The sequence below is a fragment of the Varroa jacobsoni genome, unplaced genomic scaffold (assembly GCF_002532875.2).
Source record: "Varroa jacobsoni isolate VJ856 unplaced genomic scaffold, vjacob_1.0 scaffold_1302, whole genome shotgun sequence".
Taxonomy (NCBI): Eukaryota; Metazoa; Arthropoda; class Arachnida; order Mesostigmata; family Varroidae; genus Varroa; species Varroa jacobsoni.
In genome coordinates this window covers 759,465-775,714 of record NW_019214204.1, presented here as the reverse complement: position 1 = coordinate 775,714, position 16,250 = coordinate 759,465, and the positions used below count along the sequence as shown (strand labels likewise).

At 40.5% G+C, this 16,250-nt stretch overlaps 2 protein-coding genes across 3 annotated transcripts; one reads left to right on the top strand and one right to left on the bottom strand.

Moving 5' to 3' along the window:
- Window positions 1-120: 120 nt before the first annotated feature.
- Window positions 121-8,864, bottom strand: Rif1 (Rap1 interacting factor 1). 2 transcript variants are annotated; one of them, XM_086971740.1, is made up of 4 exons: window positions 8,710-8,864; window positions 4,082-5,770; window positions 2,285-3,864; window positions 121-2,122 (listed from the first exon to the last, which is right to left on the bottom strand). In XM_086971740.1, the coding sequence occupies exons 2-4, from the start codon at window positions 5,758-5,760 to the stop codon at window positions 1,077-1,079; spliced, it is 4,305 nt and encodes a 1,434-aa protein (XP_086827866.1). In that variant the 5' UTR covers window positions 5,761-5,770; window positions 8,710-8,864; the 3' UTR covers window positions 121-1,076. The 2 variants fall into 2 exon arrangements, with proteins under 2 accessions (XP_086827866.1, XP_086827867.1); XM_086971741.1 differs by having other exon boundaries at window positions 2,285-3,858.
- Window positions 8,865-9,834: 970 nt separating this feature from the next.
- sotv (exostosin glycosyltransferase sotv) lies at window positions 9,835-15,223 on the top strand. Its single transcript, XM_022847674.2, has 5 exons — window positions 9,835-9,875; window positions 10,853-11,014; window positions 11,448-11,636; window positions 12,269-12,451; window positions 13,118-15,223. The coding sequence occupies exons 1-5, from the start codon at window positions 9,835-9,837 to the stop codon at window positions 14,538-14,540; spliced, it is 1,998 nt and encodes a 665-aa protein (XP_022703409.2). The 3' UTR covers window positions 14,541-15,223.
- Window positions 15,224-16,250: the final 1,027 nt, after the last annotated feature.

Genomic DNA, 16,250 nt, shown 5'->3' with positions numbered 1-16,250 from the left:
GACAAAAAGACAAACAAAGATTTGCTTTTACTTTCCTTGCCGCTGAACAAATAGTAAAACATAAAAGCGCCTCAGACCCCCCTACAATAAATGTATATTTCGTAAATTATCACACTATAGTTGTTCCTGTATATACATTTTATTTGCCATTCATTACAGAATCTCAAATCAATGCCCTATATGAAATTTTTGCTGTACGTTTCAGCATTGCCCATAATGATTTCGCTTGACAAATGAAGCTACTCTTACTTCATTTCCCAGTGATCCCTGTAGATAACCATGGCAAATTGATGATATCTATTAATGCAAATGGAAACGCAGGTGTTTTGCAACTTCAGAATTCAGCGATTCCATGCGATTGACATTTATGACGAGGCCCGTTAGCTTGTGGTGCGTATACAAATAAACAAGATGCAGACGTATTGAATGTATAATCGCAGAGACACTTGTATATAGTGTACTGCACGTACGCATACCTGATTGAATAAGAATTGCCGTTAGTTGTATACGGCGATAACTCTCATCTACTGCCACCATTAATTATGTGGACACGTGAAAATAACATAAATTTTCGGGGCAGCGTCTGCTCAGCCTGTCAATTTCTGCTCAGTTTCACCGCAACAGTTAATACTGTGAGCCTACGTTTTAAGGCTGTCTTCTAAAATTTTCAGCATCGGTGCAAACAGATAACGGTTCAGTTGGTGACTGCGATCTCCGCGTTCATAAATATACACCTGTCTTGAAGCAGTTTCTTCGTATGATAGCGGGCAAGTTGTCGAAACGTGTGCTGGTCTACAGCGCACGCTCATTCATTGGTCGTCAACTTCAGCATAATCATATTCAATCAATAAATCATATGATATGTAATGAAAACTGCTTAAAGTATTCGGGATCCTCCGCGTTTCGAGATCCATCTTGAAGTACAACATTTTCGACTTGTTTTACATGACAAATATGAATAATAAATTTCTCACTTTCAAAACGAATGTCGGCTACAAATAATACTCAGCAATTATCCAAATACACACACAAAAAACATGTTTTTTTTATTATTTACACTAGAACTGAAGAACACATTAGTGGCGACACTGGTAAGAGCTCATTGTTGCTAGACACTTAGAGAAAAAAGTTCCCCGAACTTCGGGACTAAGTGTTTGGATGAACTTATCTGACACGATCAATTCAAGCACAGCCGTCAACTGTTCCGGGTGGGCGGACTTTATACATTCTACAATGTTGATTGACTCAGCAATTTTGTTAGTTTCAATAGGCAATGTATCCGCGGCATTCTCAATCCGTCTGACAAGCGACACTTCCTCAGAAACGGTGACCTTTGGCGTCGATGGTTTTAGTGTCATTGTGGCTTTTGATTCAACGATAGGCGGGTCCGAGGCAGGAGCTTTGGATTCGCCCTGACCCGGTATAGTGATGTCCGGCAGAACAATGCTTGACTCATCCAACTTACTGGGATCGTTTGCAAGGTCCGAGCTCATGGATTCGACGACTATTGATTCAGATGTGGGTGCGTCTACTACGGCTGCTGGCGCAACAGAACTTGTAGCTGAAATCGTTGTTGATTCCTCTTCCTTGGCAAGTTTATTGGTATCAGACACATGCATGCTTTGGTCAAGGTCAACCCCCTTGAGCGAATTGTGGCTGGTTTCGGTACTTGAATTTTGATCACTTTGCACCATGACTGGTGGGAATAGTGATTTCGCAGTACTTACCCGTGGATGTTTGTCGTAGGCACAGACTTCATTTGCGCGACTAAAAGACACTTTTTTGACCGAGGCACCTGTCGAAACCCGCTTAAGGATACTTCGGCCAACTGTTGGACTCACCGGTGTTGCAAATCCGCCGTTCGAGCTGGGTTGAGGACTGCCGCTATCCGCAGTCCTTTCTGTGGATGCAAACGCTACCGCTTTCTCTCGCCAGGGCGTTGAGCTTGTGAGAGCGTGACGACCCTCAGAATGAACGGTAGAGGATTGGACAACAGGACCGGCATTCATAGTATGCCGCGCTTGCGCAGCTTCGAGCATCATACGTGATCGCGATGAGGGTGAATTTATCATGAAATTACGCTGTTGTAGCTTTGCCGTGATTGGAGACTCGATCGGCTGACCTGCAACCATAGTTTAATTCAATCAGCATAATGTTACTTCAAAAGTGATAGCCTCAGGGGCAGAGACAAATTTTTAAGAAAACATTAGGCAGTATAGAATCATACGCACTATAAGGCATGACTTCGGCTGCTATAATTTTCCGCCCCACAGTGTTATTTTACCTGTAAGCTTTCTTTTACGAGCGCCCTGGGGTCTGAGCGGAGAGTTGACCGGTATCGTCTCTTCTTTCTCCCGTTCCTGCTGTTCATTTTGCATCATTTCAACCATTTTGCTTAGGGTTGATGGCTGGTTATCAATGACGACTACAGGCTCCGGCATATCATCAGTCTCGCTGTACGAAAACCGCTTTTTCTTCTTTACTAGAGGCTCCTCATTTTCGTTGTTGTTATCAGTAACTACGATTGGGGTTTCTGGCGATGTAGCTGGTATCACCTCTTGCGGTACGATAGCCGGAAGAGCCTGTTCTATCGGAGTTCTGTGGAGCTCTTTGATATCGATCGTGTCTCCGCTCTCAATTGGTTTGACGCCGTCAGCTTCGGTATCTTTGCCTGCTAGACTATGTTTAACTTTGGAAGCTCGCTTTGAGTCATCGTCTTCGATTGGAACCTTCTCCTGTTCCATTTCCTTAGGGGTAATATCTTCAAAGACAGCATCCTCGTCAATGACTGGAGCCACTACCCGAGTTTCCGTGATCAGCAGCTGATTATTACTATTGTTAGTAGGACCGTTTTGCTGCGATGAAATCTTATCGATACTTTGCGATAGATCCTGATACATGCTAGGAATGATTTTCGATTCAGATTGCTTTTCAAGTTGATGTTCGGTGAAAATTGACTTCTTTTTAGCTGTTTTTATCGGAGTAAACTCTTCGTCTTCTTTGGTTGCCTTACGCGAGCTTCGACGTTTAACAGTTGCGCCAGAGGTGGGTGTTGCGGCTTTGACCGGAGTCTTTGACTGAATTGTGACAGGCGACACATCATCAACGACAACATCCTGCGAAAAACTCTGCGATACCTGCTCAGGTTGCGAGAGAGGTACAGACAGAAACTTTGCGTACCTGACAAAGGGGTCCCGGATGTTACTCTTCCAGTGGCCGCTTCCATGTTCAATTGCGGATCGCGCCATCTGGAAGAACTTCTCATTTTCGCTGCTACTGCCAACTTTCTCTGCCCTGTCGACAAAGGCATCGGCAAACATGGCTAATGCGTGCAGCAGAGGCAATTCGACGAGAGTCAATGAAGTTTCCCGCACCGCTGCCTTATTTTTTGTATGCTCAAGAAGTGGTAAAATTTCAGGAACGATCGTAAGCAAAAGATGTCTACATAGAGACACATCGTTGGTGCGCTGGATCAGCGCGCTGCATATATGGACAATATTAATAAAGAACTGGCAGTTTGATTTCAGTTGTTTCTTACTTTGAATAAACTCGTGGCTACGATTAGCGAGCAGGGATACACACTTCACGAGGGAATGGAGGTTTCCCAATGGGATTTTTTTACCGATCGTGACGGTTTCTAAGCATGCTTGCTTCGTGACAGTTTCAAAAGCTTGACTGCAGAACATCAATCTATTGAGGTCAAATTCGGTTTTAGAGAGCTCATCCAAAAGGTGTGCGCATAGTTCTTCAATGTGTTGGTTTACCCCGACATCCTTTACGAGGGCCGCATCGATCGCAAATACTGTAAACAGGTCCGTCCATTTTTTTATTACATCACTTGTCAGACTCAGGTTCGGCCTGTAACTTATGGAAAGAAAATATGAACACAGCCGATAATTATTACAGACAGTTGCCTATGAGTGAATAGCTTTTGAGGCTTTTCGTAAGGCCTCTAGACAGGCTAGCAGAAACTATGAAAACGTTAAAAATATGCACTTAATATAAGAGAACACGCTGAAGAAGCAAATTAGTGCTCATAAAAGGTCATGTATATACTACTCGTGCACGCCATTGAACTAACCTGAATGGGTATTTAAGGGTATTAATTAGTGCGCTAAAATCATGTTCTAGGCTGCCGCCCTGATTCACTTCATGCGTGTGCTTGATGAAGCTGGACAAATGATCGGCTATTTCGAGCCAGGAGTCTGTCTGAAGAACACCCTCCGCTTGAGCTAGACTCTTGGAAGCATGATCGGCAAAATGTAGGAAGTTCATACCCGCGCTCCCGCATTCGAGCAACGCTTTAAGTAATTGACGGTAGGTACGCTTGTTTTTGGTAATCTTCAACGCCGGGGCATCGTGCCTCTCTTTTTCACACATAGTTGGTACGTGCTGGACGAAAAAGGCAGTCAGTGACATGATTGGGCATTCATGCATACTTGATGAACCATCTCGCAAGTTAAACTGTGATGACACCATTACCTTGTGAGGAACGCCATTAGCTAAATCGCTAAATACGCTTAGCATCTGCTCGGTGTCGAACAGTCTAGCTTGAACCAATTTGTAGATCATAGAGAGAAACGCACGCACCAAACCATAGTGTCCATTGTCATAGAGGGAGCTTATTCGAGAAAGCAGTATTTTCGCTAGCAGGTATGGGTAACCTTGAGGCGGAGGAGTAACGCCGTGAACAATATTGTTCAGTACAAGTGTGAACACCTCTGTCAGCAATGTTTGGTGTTTAACAAAACAGGCATCTTTTATAGTATGCTCATTTATGGGTAGATTGTCATTTAGTTTTGACATTTCTGTCATTATCTCAATAGTTCCCTTGTAGAGAATTAAAGCGAGGATGGCATATGCCTCCTGTGGGATTTCTCTTGTGGGACTAGCGAAAGCTGTGGGATTGACCTGCCTTGTTTTAGCCGATGGAATACTGAAGATTTTATTAATAAGCGGGAACACTACGTCGTCAAAATGTGCTTCAATATCATCCTCAAGCGAACGGACAACTTGCCACCATGCGCCAAACTTATGCGGGGTCGTTGCTGCATCTGTGTCCCGATACACACGGTTTAAAGGGTTGAGTAGAAGCTTTATGTATGCCGGCTTCTTTAACATATAACGGGGCAAACTCTCAACAAGGATTCGCCAAGAACTGAACGCGTCGGCATGTACGCTAGGATTAGTCTCCTTAAACGCAAGTGTGGCAATATGCAAAACGCCATTTGTTACTGCAGTCGGCACCTTTTCGAATCCAGTGAAACGAACCATTGCCCTCCACAGAGCTAAGGCATCTAGGAATTTCTTGTTATCAGCCAGCTCTTTCATTTTCGGTACAAGTTTCGTCTTAAACATATCAATTACTGATGCCAAAGTTGCCTCATCTTTGTAAACTGCCGTCCGCACACTTGAAAGTACATTTCCTGCTAGTATCGCAGTAGACTCGTCCTTCAACAAATGCACCATTATGGCTATGCCGACGTACGCTTTTCCAGCGTCACCCTTACAGCGATGTGAATTTCTTTTAAGATACTCAATAATTCGACGGCACGATACAAGCTCCATTGTGCCTGCGGCAAGCTCTCCCATAACACAAAGGATGTCTACATGCATCTGTTCCCATCTGCCGTCAAGCTTTTCGAGCCACTCGAAGGCCTCTACCACCCGCTCTGTGTCCAGTGAAGCAGCCCATTGTTCACGAAACTTTGTCAGGGCTTCTGTTGCTTCCGCCTGCGAACTCGGCTCTTTAAAATCCATCTCCGACTCACTGAAATAAAAATATAAGAAAATAATGGAACATCACGTTGGCTACATGTCACTGCACTGGTACGCGGATAAAAACTTAAGGAAGGTATTTTCATAGCATTTTACCCCCTGTATAGATTCAAAGTACCTTGGGAGCCACGAGAAGGATTTTCTGAGCGCGTTCCCAATGATTGCTGAAATAATACAAAAAAATCATGCAACCGACTTTAAGAAAATTAAGCTTGTTCGTATGCAGAAATACATTACCTCACATAACTAGTATATACAATATCATTACAGTATGAACTAAAACCCTCGCACCCGAAACTCTTCCATACAAAAGTGTCATTTGAACATTTCAATTTTCCTGTCCCCGCAGTTAACAAAATATGACAGAAACAAAGACTTGCCATCAGCATAGCAGATACCACGAGATTCCAAGTCAAATCTACGGGAAAATAGACTACAAAAATTTAACAAAATTGCACAAAACCATGTACGTGAGCAAAACTGCGCTTTATTTCGACGGGTACTTCGCACCATCGTAATTTTTACACATCAATAAGGTAACACAGTAAACGAATTAGATATGCGCATGAACCCAGATACTCAAGTCACTGAAAGAGAGGCCTCAGAAAATCTACGAGCGTATCTTTTTAATTCTTTTTAATGAAATTTGGTTTCACATTTAACTTTTTTTTTGTTCAGGGCAGCTACCGCGTTTGACCCGGTCCCGCGCTGTCATCTAAATCATCTTTGCTAGAAGGCTGATTCATTAACCCGATCCAGCGTAATATTGAAGCACGAAAAGCAATTTACCTTGATATTTTTTGCAGCTCATTGACATTTTGTCGTAAGTTACGCTTTAGATGCCCACTAACACCCCTTTTATCATATATGAAATCGTAATGGCAATTACTACTAACACATAGTTCTTCGAGTTTTGTTTAATGCGAGCTATCAATATATCGGGTTTTATGGCATCAGCAGTTAACAAATAAGCATCGAGCGGAGGTAATTCATCAACAGCTATTTAAATATCCACAAAATTTATTTGAAAAGAACTATACTGCAGTACCGAATTTCCTGAGGTAATAAAACAAACAGGCTCAGTTCATATCATATGTGAAACATCAATAACAGAGGGATAAGACCACACAGAATACGCGTTGAGCTTTGGAAGAAAAGCAATCACATTGCTCAGAAAGCACTGTTTTTTTTCAATTTCTTTGTCACCTCGTCTAGCTGTTATGTTTGAACAGGGCGAAAATATTTATACACGATCTGGTCATGTATTCAAAGTAGGTCCTAACTATGCTACTGGCAATATATTGGCAGTAAAAGATGCTTATTTAAATTTTATTTAAAGGTATTTGGGTTTTTTAGCCAATAGTTTTCGAGGCGCACGACTGGACAAAAGTAATGTCAGTGTGGCTCCATTATAAAGACGTAACAATACCTTCGGCATACGGGGAAAATTGAGTGCCCGTTGAAAATACTCTAATAAGTATACAAGTTCCAATCAATTTCAAAACTTCGTGTAGGTTGCTATGTCCGCCCAAATAATGGCAATTATGTTGTCGCTAAATGAGTCCGTCTGCCTGCCAGATTTTCACTATCTAACTGAATTTCGTCGGTTATGCAATCTTCACCGCGATAGTTGCTTTTCAAGCTTACGCTCAATTTGCATTTCCAGACTGATAGAGTAACAACGTGGCTATATAGAGTACGTATTAGGGATACTTAAAAGTGCATACGTATCATGCATTGAAGAATGGCTAAGCTAATGAATGTTTATTGTGCTTGAAATAAAACAACATATATAGTTTATTTAGAACAACACCAAAAAAGCATTTGTTATTATATGAATGCCTTCTTGATTTAAAAATCGATTTTCTTAAAATCCAAAATCCATCATTTGTCACTTCAGTTTAACTTGAAGGCTACTAACGACGGCAACAACTGCACGCCTTAGAAGTAACTGCACGCCTGAAAGTTATCAAAAACCAACTTACTGATGCACTTGCTAGATAATGTTTATATTACATTATAATTTTATATAGTTTTTATAAATAACACGATCGTAAGTTACGCGTAAACATAAACTGGTACGATGCATACAGATCAATGTGTTCAGTGTTTTTGTCTTAAGAAAAGACCCGAAAGAAGTAAACGATTTTTGTATTTGAAATTGGTCCGAGAAAGTTTCCTTGCCCACATTGCAATGTATCGGCCAATTTTCGGTGTCCATGGTTTTATTAGCACCACTTTTTGCAGGTTGTCCACTTCTGTACAATCGCGCTTTAAATACCATTGCGTAGACAAAGAATAACCACTATAATTAAGTAACATACTGGATAGTATAGCGGTTCTTCCTATTCAGGAAGAAACATGAGACTTTTGACTGAACTTTGTGCAGATGTTATGGATTCTGAGGAACTAAAATTCGAGGAGCCTGTCTCCCCTCTCTCCTTCTCTCTCTGTCTGTCTCTATTGACAAACTGCCGTCCTATGGTGTAATTACGGGACAATGCATTCGAATGCAAAGCACTGCATTTATTGTACTTCTGTCTCATGGTTACTGCGCAAAGAGCATTACCCAACTCGCGCCACACATATACACAGTCACAGCGTACAGTCAGAATTTACCAAAAACACCTGAATGGAGACCTTTATTTCATTTGTGGCAAACTGATTACGATTGTCGCGTATCCGGATAAACTCACAAGATTTATTTATCTAGAAATTTTGCGACTTTAGTTGCAATACTATGACAATTCGATTTGGCGCAATTAGCTGACGCTGACTTAAATTCACCGCTCAAAACTTCCTTTTTTAAACCGGCAGTACGATTCACTGAGAAAGTATCCTTGAGGTTTAAAGGGACGACACGTGATTTAGCAAAAATCGAACTCAGCTGAGAGGCTGTTTGTCTTTGTATTGTTGGCCGTTTGTACTCACATGCCTTGCAGTGACCGAACACAATTTAAATCAGAAGTTATCGGTATGAACGCGAAATTGGGTCGTTTCACGTCGTATTTTCAGTCAGTACGTGCCGTTGGATAGATGGCATAGCGAAATCCTAAGATTTACTGTCGGCGGCGATCGGCCTTCCAGTTGGCGCGCAAATCAGTTGATGCCCTCATGTTTTAAACGACCGCAGCGCCACCTCGGGCGCGAGCAGGTTGCAGATAAGGATGGTGCTTCCAATCGGACAGCGCACCCCCGATGTCACTAGCTTGTCTGTACATTTGTGCACATACTCAATTTCATTTTAAAAAGCTCAAACAAATTATAGACCTTCACGAAAATGAATACTTATGCATGAGTTAGCTACTGTGTGTGGTTTGTGTTGGGTGTTAACTAGATTTCTCGCGTGTTACAACGATTTGTAGCCTTGACAGCTAAACTGCATGCCCAACCTGTGTTGGCCTAAAAGCTGACTTGATCAGCAATATATACAATATATATTTAGCACATACAATTCGCCATATAGTTCTCTGACTATTTTCAACATCGGCTAGTCTAATTTTGAGGTCTATTGGCTTTTGAAAAACGGTCAAGTGCCTGGTCAGCTCGGATGGTACAACCGAAGCTAGCGTCAGACTCTGTAACCATCGCTACTCGATGAGGGAAAGAACGCTTGTTCCCTTGCCCTTTCTGTCGTTGAGCGCTGACCTTCTAATTTGTAATAGAGGGCGCTGTCGTACGTAAACATGGACTCAAACGTACATTAAATAGGCGAATGAGGAGCTAAGCGGATTCTGCACCTAGACAGTGCGGTGTTCCATTGATTCGTATTGTACTGTCATACATAAAAAAGCAATCTATGGTGCGCTTACCATAATATGTTATTCCGTCGTTCTTGGATACCGCAGATCAGCGGTTCATTCTGTCAAAATGTGGGTTTTCTTCTTTCTAGAGATGATTGAGTGCGCGACGTTTCCCAAACGGCAACACTGTCTCTAGAGAGGACTGCAGCGCAGGTCGGATTCTGCGGGCATGTCTTACACGAAGTCGAGCTGTCGTGGTTGGAGTTTATGGTCGAAATTTAGTATCGTGCTACTGATTGTCTGTGCGATTTGGATGTACTTGACGAGAAAACCCGACCACGATTACGATAAACGGTACGTAACAAATGGCCGATTTCAGGTACTAGTAAATACGCAGACTGAATGAAAGCGATCAAAACAAAATTCAATTAAAAATCCTGTATATGTTGATACTGCACACAATAGGCACATAATTTACCAGAGGAATCCTCTGACCGTCTTGTATTATGCCTAATATAAACTAGAGTTTATCGTATCTCTTCTGTAAAAGCATGTATGTTTTTACTGTCACCGGGTGCATCTATTGTTGATATAAGGAGGTGCTTAGCTCACTGTTTATGGGGATTTATGCAAAACTAATTTGTAATGAAATTATAAGATTAGTTTGATTGTGGTATACCTGAAACACACATCTCTGTTAAATATCACTCTTGCCATCCTAACATTAAGTTATCTTTAAAAGCATGATTTTTTTAAATATTCTACATTCAGCTTAGGTTTTCCCTCAGAATATCATGTAATAAGCTTATAAAACATAGGTACAGTCAATTCTAAACAATTTTTAGCAAAACCACTTAAGAACTTACCAGAATGTTTGTATAATGTGCAGTATTTACTATGGATGTATGTATCAATGTGTATAATATGTATTCGCAGTATTGTATTGTAATCCAAGGGCGTTATCTTTTACTCAGCTATAATATTTACTTGGAAGATCTACAGCATTAGGTGTGTTCTCCGGACATCACTCAAAAGTACTTCATAGGAGTTGACTACTACACTACTTGGGTACACAATTTCTTTGGTCACACGCTTAATATTTACAGTTCTATTAACCAGTATTGGACTCATCATGATGGATTTCATTCAAGTCAAATACATTCGAGGAATACTATCGAGGAAAAATGACCTTTAACAAAAATACCCCACCGCAGACACCTTGACTTGTATACTATAAACAAATATCTCATGTCCGTTACGTATAATTTATGAATTTTAAGATGGAAAGTTTCACGAGCATTATTTACATGTTGTTCATATTGAAACTACAGGATTTTTGAGCCGTTATTGGTTCGTGACACGGATCATGAAGAATATGTGACGACTGGCCTCGCAGTTAAAACTGAGCACTGTACTCACTGGAAATGTGTGGATGTATATAGATGCGGAAGACTCGGAGAAAAGGTGACGGTCTATATTTACCCAATCACAAGGTGAGCCGAAATAACTATGAAAAAAAAAACACAGACAAATGTACACATGGACCACTGAATTTTTTAATAGAAAATAAGAGTTGATTAAAACATGTAATACTACGTTTTTGGGATGTACTAGGTTTGTACTTTGGTGCAATTCTTGGTGTGTATATATATATATGGTAACCTGCCGAGGTTCTTGGTATACCATCTCGAAGATCCTACCGCACTCGATGATATGATTTAACACATAGTTAATAGAGGGACTAACACAGTGTACTAATTAATGAGCAGCTAAAAATATTACAACAGCATCGATTTTAAACGTTAAATTGAGTTAGAGGCGTATAGACATGTATTTATCTTAACCCTTTTCAACATGAAGATTGATTGTGTCGAAAGTTTTTTTCGCGGCTCACGAAATATTGATCTTGCTTTTGGGTTTGATCAGGTACGTGGACGAAGATGGAGGGCAGGTGGTACCAGAGACGAGCGTGGAATACATGCGGATGCTAGATTGGCTGCGACGCTCTCCGTATTTCGTAGCAGACCCACAGATGGCTTGTCTATTCGTTCCCAGTGTGGACACCCTTGGCGTGCAGCACGCGTTGGCACCGGAAGTGTTAGCTAATCTAGCATTGTACGTACGGATAGTCTTTTGCAGAATAGAGTTCCTATACACTGTATATATATATATATATTATATAGGCTTACAAAAAATCACAACCTAAATCTTAACGGTTTCAAGACCCGCGTTTTGAGAAAATCGCGGTTATGAAACTGTGCTCACTTCTTCGAAATCTTTCCACGTGTTACGACGCATTATTCCTATTTAATGCCAGTAAGATAGACTTTTAAATGGAGCGTCACTTGACGTATACTGATGACTGGGCAATAAAGTGTACTAATACGAATTTGGGTTTCAATGCAGTATGTTTCGTAAAAGTGGTTTATTAACTCTTGTGAAAAAATTTCTGAATAACGTCCAGATCGTCGATCATAACGATATAATACGCAAACGACGTATTTGCTCTCTAGAAACATACATAACAAACAATAATGAAGTGATTACCAGTAAGAGTTTTTCATATATTTCTGTTTATAATACCGCTGTTATTATATGTTTCAAATTGTAATCATGATCAGGTAGATGCAAACATGTTTTATCAATATGTTGCTTCTTAATATATATAATAATAAAGAAACACATTATGAACTTTCGTTAATTTGTAGTGTTATTTATTGCGTACGCTTTCATTTGTGATGTTCTAGCTGGGACGAAGGAACGAATCATCTCGTATTCAATCAACTACAAGCAACTCAACGGACGGGCTTTGCCATGCATGTGTCGGCAGCACTTTCTGATCGAACTTTTCGGCCGGGTTTTGATGTCGCAATACCAATGATGCCCTACGTTACTGGATACAGGATCACTGATAATAAAGAAAAGCTTAGGTGAGTTCTTCCGAAAATCGGCAAGAAAACAAAATCAACTTCCATGGATGATAAAATCCATAATGGTCTATTTGTTTTTCTAAAATCATTTTGATGCCCAAAGCGCTGCTTAACTAAGCTAGCATATTGCCCGCCGAGCTTTGGCCATTAACACTTACGTTATTACCAACCTAATGGATTGCCAGTCCCTTTAATAATTTGTTAAATTATTTAATTTGAGGTTTGAACGCTAGACTTGTTATGTGGGAGCCATACTGGCGTATCATTCGCAGAAGATTCACAACAGTCGCCACCTGCGCCTCTTACTTCTGAGATATATCTGATTAGTTTGTAACGCACGATTTCAGGGGGCAGTTCCTCACTAACTTCAGACAGAATATAGTCATGTTCCATTATCTTCATTGAGAAACGGCAAGAAAAGTAGCAAATATAGTAAGACCCCGCTCCGAACTGAACGGAAAAGCAATTAAATATATACAATTAAATACTGAAAATACTTTAAGACAGATTTAAAAACTAAATAGTTGGCAGTTCACATGTTCATGCACATTCAATTTATAAGCTCTACAAAGTCGTTCATTTTCCCCAGCATAAACGCCATCGCTTGTTTAAAACGTTCCATTTTTGACAAAGGTCTTTCTGTGTTTTCCTATTCTCTTCGATCAGGTTTAGTCGAGCGTGGCAACTCGTGTTTTCTCGATGGGCAGAGCTTCCGGAGTGGGCGGAAAAGGTTGTCCTGCAGCTAGCCAGATCCTCGGCAGGAGTCATACTCCTCGAACCGTGCACGAAACATCGCGGAAAACGCTGCGTTTATAGCAGCGGTCTGGCTCAACAACAACAACAACAGCAACAACAACAGCAGCAGCAGAAGAAACACAACATCGTGGAGTATCCGAAAGCGCTTGAAAATGCCGACTTCTGTCTCATACTGAGTGGGGTAGGCGTTGAGTCAGCGCTTGTATTTACCGAGGCCGTTAGTGCGGGATGCATTCCCGTTCTTGTGCATAATGAAGAGCGAATGATTTTACCATTTCCAGAACGAATCGACTGGCTTGAAGTAACAGTTCACTTTAATATTAAACGAAAACCTGACATCATTAGCCATTTAGAAAGTTTTAGCGCGGCTGAGATTCGCTTTCGCCGAGAAAAATTAGTCAGTATCTATGGCAAATACATGAGTTCACCAGTGACTATCATCTCGAATGTTATGGATATACTAAATGATCGGATTTTTGCCCAGCGTACTGCCGATACCTATGCGTTAGACCGTATCTCACAGGTATCGTTAAAACGAAGAGGTTTTTCTGCCGTCATTCTCACCTACAATCGGCCGGACTCATTGAGAAAGCTCATATCTCTTCTACAAAGTGTTCCGTCACTTGTAAAAATCATCGTTGTGTGGAACAATCCCAATCTTGATCCGCCGACACCATTGGCAAAATCCGTAAAGCCTGTTACAATCATTCGATCTCGAGAGAACAAGCTCACGAACCGGTTTTACCCATACAAAGAAATTGAAACTGAGGCCGTCCTCTCGTTAGATGACGATATTTTAATGCTGACCCCAGATGAGCTCGAATTCGGTTTTCAAGTATGGTGTGAAAACTCTAATAAGATTGTTGGGTTCCCATCACGTTTACATGTGTGGGACAATCAGACAAAAAGGTGGCGATATGAATCTGAGTGGCTTAATGATATTAGTATGGTATTGACTGGTGCTGCTTTCTACCACGTTGAGTATGGCCGACACTTTTTCAAAATGCCGAAGTATCTCCGAGACTATGTGGATTCCAAATTCAATTGTGAAGATATCCTGATGAATTTCCTTGTAGCGAACCTGACCAGCGGTGCACCTCCAGTGAAGGTGGCACCCCGCAAAAAATTCAAACCCGATACGGCGGCAACTGCCACGAATTCGCTATCAGCGAGCTTAGATCATATGCAGGCACGGTCGGAATGCATTAATGAATTTGTCAAAGCGTTCGATGGTATGCCGCTTGGTATATCGCAGTGTCGGGCGGACCCGGTATTGTTTAAAGACAATCTTCCGCTGAGATTGAAACGGTTTAATCAGGTCGGTATTCTCTAATCCCTATTCGACATTGTAACTATTGTAGGCAGTAGGAAGTTCAAATACGTACCGTATGCTTTTAAGTAATACTATTTAAAAACATAGCCTTATATTTTCTAATCTTGCGAATTAATGGTGGCTCTTGCAACCTGCGCGGCTTATACGGCATTTCGGTCGAGATGACGTAAAAGAAGAAAGGTTTAGTTCTCTTTGAATTATCCATAGAATGTTGATTATATTTTTATAATAATGAATGATAATTAGATCGAAAACTAGGAATGCTGAGGTATCGCTGAAATATTTGTAGCACTTCCTGTTGAAGCACTGTATGAGTTTGTGTTTGACGAAGTTTAGGCACAAAACCTTTGTATGACGTTAAAGTTTCAGCAACAACAACAACAATCAACCAAAGTGAACTTTTTTTAAGTTTTGAGTTTAAAAAAAGCTAGATAACTATAAAGTTAGTCGCATTTTTTCCACTGTAAAGCGCGAACATAGTATTATCACCTACAGTCTTTCATGCGTCTTTATTCAGGGGGTTTCAACTGTCGTTAACTCTCGTCCATACATAATTAGCACTGTGCCATGGCTAATACAAAATACGGCATTTTTAGTCTGAAAGAAGCATAAAGAAGATAATGTCAAAACCTAATTAAATGTACATATTTGCTGTTAATAAATTTCATTGTCAAACGTGAAAAGGCGTTTTCATTTGTATTCGATTTTTTTACCTTTTTTTTTTAAATCAGCTTTACATTTTTTTCAGAACTCCACGTGCATTTTCTCAGTGTGAGTAGTAATTCTAGAATAACTTTATTTAATGCGTCAATAGAAAATTTTTTTAATAATACTGTAATAACGCCTTGGAATAATCCAAGAATTGCTATAGTAATGAAATGTTTTTTTCAATATTCTATGATTCTCAGCGGCTAGTAATAGTGCTGGGGTTTAATAAAAAGACTGTACGCTATGGAGTTATTGAATTATATTAAAGAGGCACCTCCACATCGAAATATAAGGAGAACTTAGGAATAGATGGGTTTATTCTGAGAGATCATTAACGAAATACTTCGTAACTGAAATGACAACGTATTTTTGAAGTACTCGCGAACCGGGTTCTTGTTTTTAGAAAATGATAATTGTGAACCTTTATACAGCTAAACTTGAGGTATCCGGGGATGTAAAACGTGTATCGACAGAGAATTTTTAGCTAGAGAATACGAGATTCTGATGGAGTAAGAGATAAGCATGTCCCTAATCGTAGAAGACATAAAGAAAAACATTGAATTTGCTCAAAAGGAAACATCTCGTTCGGATCTATATATCAGATACTACGACCAGTCTTAGGTTATCATACAGTAAGAAATATAAGAAACAAAGCCAATCATCGTAGTGGCGGACGAATACATAGTGACATATTTATACGGGGTCTTTGACCGTAGCAAGAGCTTATTTAAGGCGAGAAATTTTGAAGTAATGAGGAGACATCAGGTGTGTTTGAAAAGGATGGCCACGGTTTTAACGGTAGAAATATAGAGTTTAAGTGTTCGTGAAAGTTACGCAGTCCTTGTGATAGCTTAATGGGTAACGTATATGCCTGCTAAATTTAGAGATAAGTTGTGGTCTATGTTTGAAACCGAGCACAAGTATGCTTTGTTTCATACAGGGAGCCAGCAGCCTGATAGAATATCTAGCAACTACACCGGATGTAAAACTCAAAACATAGAG